General features: G+C 58.2%; 1 protein-coding gene across 1 annotated transcript in view; it reads right to left on the bottom strand.

Annotated features, from left to right (window-relative positions):
- Positions 1–2,566: 2,566 nt before the first annotated feature.
- Positions 2,567–5,480, bottom strand: part of MAFB (MAF bZIP transcription factor B) — a 7,099-nt gene continuing 4,185 nt past the window's right edge. The window contains exon 2 of the mRNA XM_045295502.1: positions 2,567–5,477. Within this exon, the coding sequence (XP_045151437.1) occupies positions 4,547–5,477 (931 nt within the window). The 3' untranslated portion in view covers positions 2,567–4,546. The remainder of the gene's footprint in view (positions 5,478–5,480) is intronic.

Genomic DNA, 5,480 nt, shown 5'->3' with positions numbered 1-5,480 from the left:
GGGGGGGGGGCGCTTGAGAGAATGGGAAATGGCAAAGAGAAGTGAGGGTGCCCGGCGACAGGCGGCGAGGACTACTGCCGCTGGCACTCCAGCGCCTTGCCTCCTGTCCCGCTCGCTGGAGGAGGCGGCTGTTCCAACTGGCTTGGCCAGCGCACACCCGAGAAATCCGGGCTCACAGGAAGAGTGCTTCCCATTGCACCCACTCTGGAACCGGGGTGGGGGGGGGCGGGGAGGGCGGGACAGACCTAGCCCAGCGTTGGCCCCGCGCGCGGGTTCACCTGGTGTGAGCCTGTGTCCACGCGCCCCGCGCTGCAGACGCCCGCCGGTCAACGTGGAGCTAGTACGTACGGGCTGCATGGCCCCGCGCGCGGGTTCACCTGGTGTGAGCCTGTGTCCACGCGCCCCGCGCTGCAGACGCCCGCCGGTCAGCGTGGAGCTAGTACGTATGGGCTGCAAGGCTCCGGGCGCAGGGAGGAGTTCCCTCCAGGCAGAGAGGCCCTCAGGGAGCCGCGCAGCCCGCGGCTGGGATAAGGGCTGCAGGGCGCCGCCAGAGTGGGCCGAGCCGGTGTGCCTGGGGGCCCAACGCTTTTCCAGGGCTTGTGCGGCGCCGGTCAGGTGGCGGCAGGCTGGGGACAGAGGGGTGGGGACGCCTGCTTGCTGAGCATGCCTGCCCAGGCGGCTCCCCAGCCGGGTCTCAACTTGAACGCTCCCCGCTCTGGCCAACTCTCCCTGTGTGCGCTCCAGTCTGGATGCCCTGATGGTGAGCTGGTGCAGGGCCTGGCAGCGCCTTGGTGGGCATCTGTGTGTCTCAGTGTGTCGCTCTGCTTGAGGCTGTCCACTTCTCCCACCGTTCCTTCTGGGTATGCAGTGACTGCCTGGTAAGAGGAAGACTCACCTTCTGAGTTCACCTCCCTCCCCCAGCACCTTGGCTTTTCGTGCCCAGAGTCTGTAACTCTGAAGTCCGAGATGCCAGTCCACTTGGGGACATTGACATGGGAAGCCAGGCCGCCCAGGGTATACAGCGTTCACCGCCTCCCCACCCACAGCCCCCATCGTGATCTCCTTGGCAGCCACTGCCTTTCCTCCAGGTGTAGGGGAAGTGGGTCTCCACCGGAGTCCTCCTTCGCCCCAAAGGGGATGCACTTGTACATGGACAGGTTCCTATCAAGTGCCTGCACACCAGCACTGGTCATTACCCTACTGATGGCACCTTTTGCTCCTTCATCCCCTTGCTCAAGCACAGGCTTATGGGCTGTCCCTGCCTCTCCCATCCCAAGGAAAGCATTCCCACCAGGTCCCTTGGGATTAAATTCAGTCTCCTGGCCTAGTGAACACCAAAGCTCTATAAAAATGTGAGATCTGCCGACATTATTTGCAGCCTTGGTTTCGGGGGCTGTTTTCACCCTGACAGCATTCTAGACCCTTACCCCCATGTCTCTGGGATCTACTTCTTGCTAACTTCACCCTCCCCTTCCTGCTCCCAGGCTCTCCCCACCTCTAATTGCCCAGAACCCCACTCTTCCAGGGTGCTCTGCTTCCCACCTGAGGTACCAAGCCCCAGTGGGATCATCAAGTTCCAGCCAAAGAACAAGCTGGGGCCTCCCTACCAGGGAATCGCTGCTGGGGAGCCCTGGAAGTCCCTGGGCGCCTGCCCCTGCAGATAGAAGTGGATTCGGGGGTCCTGCTTTCAAGATGATTGGGGCCCTGAGTTACAGACCAGGATTCCAAAGAGGCCAGAAGGCATTTGGGGCAAGCTAGGCTAGCACCCCTGAAGAGCCTAGACAAGAAGGTCTTCTTGGAGCAGAGCTCCTGGGCGCAGACAGTGCCACTGGGCCTGGAGAAGGCTGCCTCAGACGGCCTCCTTGGCAGGATTCTGGGGAGTCAGTGACACCCAGGCCCCGCCTTGCAAGTGCTCTGCTACTGGGCTCCAGGCCCCTGAGCCACTTCTGAGCATACCTCCCCAGACAACAAGACCTGACAGAGAGGCTTCTTGGCTGGAAGTGTCCTGTACCCAAACCTGGTGCTGGGTCTTAATTGCATCCAGGGCAGGCATTCTAGCTCCAGGGCAGCCCTGTCTGCCAGGGCTGGAGAAGGTCAAGGACCAGGTAGCCCAAAAGGGAAGACATAAGCCTTGGGCATGGAGACTCAGCACCAGGAAGCCCCAGCTCTCTTTCGGGCTGGGAACGCCCGGCTCCCCCAGGCTCAGTCAGAGTGGACCTGGACCTCAGAGCCTGTAGGTTAGCCGGCCCTGTGCCCAGCACCTGCAAGACCACAAAGGTGACATCTGGCCCCTGCTTGGGGACTGACTCTAAGGTCTCTCAGACCTGCACCCTCTCCACTCACAGGACTCCTGACCAGGGATCTGCACCTAAAGTGGGGAACAGAGAACATGTTTGAGGTCTGCTCCCACTCAGACTCTCAAAGGGGAGTTGTGCCCAGACGAGGTTTGGGATTTCCGTGGGCCAAGGGGTTGCTTGCCCGGTTGGTGTGGCTGTTGAAAGGGCAAGATAAGAAAGGCCAGGTCAGACGAGCGCGGAGTCCTCTAAATAAACACCATTTCCATGGGTTTCATAAGCAAAATAGGAAACCATTTTAATAACCAAAAAACAGAAACCAGTCTGAATAAAACTACAATAGACTAGGTTTTAATATTTTTCATATCATAAGCAGGGGCTTGAAATTGATCCCTTATTTTACATGAAATAAAAACAATTTCCATTGCGGCAAGTTTGATTTCAACACAGTTGAATCCGTAAAAACCGAAGCTCGTTTTTTGATGCAGGACGAATATCCACAATATTTAAAACTGCAAGCACCATGCTGTTCATACAATCTTGTTATTCCTGTTAATTTATCAACTAATACAAACTCAAAAATGCATCCGGCCAGCAGCGCCAGCAATTTCAAATGGGGACTAAAAAATATGCTTTCATTTTGGTATTTTTGTCAGTGCAACTTAAATCCTTTTACTGACCTGCAGGGGGGAAAAAGTAACAATAATAATTAAAAAATAAAGCCACCCAGATCTTCCCTTTAACTATTATACAACCGAAGGGGGAGGGGGGAGGGGCGGATCCCACCAACATCTCGCCGGCTATTTCAAAAGCAGGCAAAGAAACGCACAGAACGAGTTGATCTCAAGAACACACTTGCAAAAGTTGCAAAAATGACTTGCCCAGGGTGGGGTTTTCGGTACATTCAGAGCGTGGTGGTCGATGCAAGTTCGGGTGATCAAGGGCTCCCTCTCAGCGGCCGCTACAATTAGTTCGGGCCTTGGAGGTGGCAAAGGGGCCCTGGGGTGATTCTTGTAACACTCAAAAGCAAACAAGAGCTCTTTTCCTTTCTCCTTGGAGAGTCAGTTTGGTCTGCAGACTAGGAGAGGATCTTACAAGCGGGACCCGTCGGGTCTCAAAGGTGCGCAAGTTCGCAGCTGCCCTTGCCCTGGTACTCGGGGCTGAGACTGAATCCTCTCCTTCTCAAAGCCCGACGAAACTGGAAAACCAAAGCGATAGGGCAGCGGACTGGATGGAGGCGAGGAAGAAAGAGAGAACTTGCTACTTCCAGGGTGCCCGAGACAAAGTTGCTTTCTGATGCTGATGCAAAGTGCCGGTCTCTACTTACCAAAAATAAAAATAAAAAACAAAGCCATAATAATAAACCCAAACAAAGACACACTCTGCTTGACGCCACGTTCTTTAGGCGAGTTGGCGAGGTGGATATTTACAAGCCAGCAGCCCGGGGACTGAAACCCAGAACCGCACATGCAGCAGCCGGAGTCTCCCGTCGGCGTGCGATTCCTTCCACCCAAAGAAACAGGGAGGGTTATGATTCATGGTCAACAACATGCTAAAGTTAAACAAGAAAATGGTACAAAATAGAAATTATTACCATACATGTCCAGCATGCAGGATTAATATTTTTAATGCAGATTTTCGTATTTTTTTCTATATCATCGAGCAGGCAATAAAACTGATGAGATTTGCGCGCCGCGCGTCTTAACAGAGGTCCGCGCGCGGCCCCAGGCTGACAGCCAAGGTTCTGAGGACCCTGAACAGCTAGGTCCGTTTGTCCTTCCTTCCTGGGCTCAGCCTCCTCTGGAGCCTGCGGGCACGCCAGGGTCTCCCTTCTCTCCTCTCCTTGCTGCTCTCTTCCTAGGGCGAACTGCGCTCCCGGCAGCGAAGAAGCGGCCCGCGCTTAATGCGCAAAGTTCACAAAGCCAGGCCTTGGCGAGTCTGGAGGACTATGCCTCGCTGTCCTGCAGCCTGGAGAAAAGTTGCTTGAGGACCTCCCACCCCCTGGTCTGTCTGGCTTTGCTCGAGTCTAGGAGGCGGCGCTGGCACGGGTTGCCCTCGCCTTGGCGGAGGTCCCCTACCCACCCGCGCGCCCTCCCGTCACCCGCAGCCCTCGAGCCCTTCCTCCCTCTCCAAGTCAAACGGGTCAAGGCTGGGGCCATGGCAGGGTCAGGGTCCGGGAAGGTCCAGGGCTGAGGATACAGGACGGGGAGTCCAGGTGGGGGGCAAGGGCGGGGGCCGAGAGCGGCCACGACTCACAGAAAGAACTCGGGAGAGGAGGGGCTGTCGCTGGTGGAGCCCGCCTCCCTGAAGCCGGAGTTGGCGAGTTTCTCACACTTGACCTTGTAGGCGTCTCTCTCGCGGGCCAGCCGGGACACCTCCTGCTTAAGCTGCTCCACCTGCTGAATGAGCTGCGTCTTCTCATTCTCCAGGTGGTGTTTCTGCTGGACACGTTTATACCTGCACGACTGGGCGTAGCCCCGGTTCTTCAGGGTCCGGCGCTTCTGCTTTAGGCGGATCACCTCGTCCTTGGTGAAGCCCCGCAGGTGGCGGTTCAGCTCGCGCACTGACATGGACACGAGCTGGTCGTCGGAGAAGCGGTCCTCCACGCTGCCACTGCCGCCTGCTGCCGTCGCGGCGGCCGCTGCGTGCGGCCCGGGCCCGGGGTGGCTGGTGGGGAGCTGCTGCGTGGGGCTGGCAGCGCTGGACGGCGGCGGCGACGCTTGGTGATGGTGGTGATGGTGCGGGTGCGCGTGCGGGCCCAGGTCGTCGTGGGCCACGCCGGCGGCCGGGTACGCGTGGTGCGGGTGTGGGTGGTGGTGGTGGTGGTGATGGTGCGCGCCTCGGAAGCCGTCGAAGCTCTGCAGCGGCTGGGGCACTGGGTGGGAGCTGATGAGCGCCTCCACCGCGTCTTCGGGAGTCAGGTTGAGCGCCTCGGGGTTCATCTGCTGGTAGTTGCTCGCCATCCAGTACAAGTCCTCCAGGTGGGTCTTCTGCTCCGTCGGGCTGAAGCTGGGCGACGAGGGCACCGAGCTACACGGAGTGCTAAGCGGCGTGGATGACACCGAGCCAGCAGGCTGCAGGCGCGTACAGAGGCGGCCCGGGCGCTCGGTGCGCCCCAGGGGCTCCTTCTTCACGTCGAACTTGAGCAGGTCGAAGTCGTTGACGTACTCCATGGCCAGCGGGCTG

This window comes from Echinops telfairi, unplaced genomic scaffold (genome assembly GCF_000313985.2).
Source record: "Echinops telfairi isolate 266 unplaced genomic scaffold, ASM31398v2 ScPeMD7_5592;HRSCAF=6446, whole genome shotgun sequence".
Classification (NCBI taxonomy): Eukaryota; Metazoa; Chordata; class Mammalia; order Afrosoricida; family Tenrecidae; genus Echinops; species Echinops telfairi.
The sequence above is the reverse complement of the archived record's forward strand: the minus strand, read 5'-3'. Positions and strand labels throughout refer to the sequence as shown.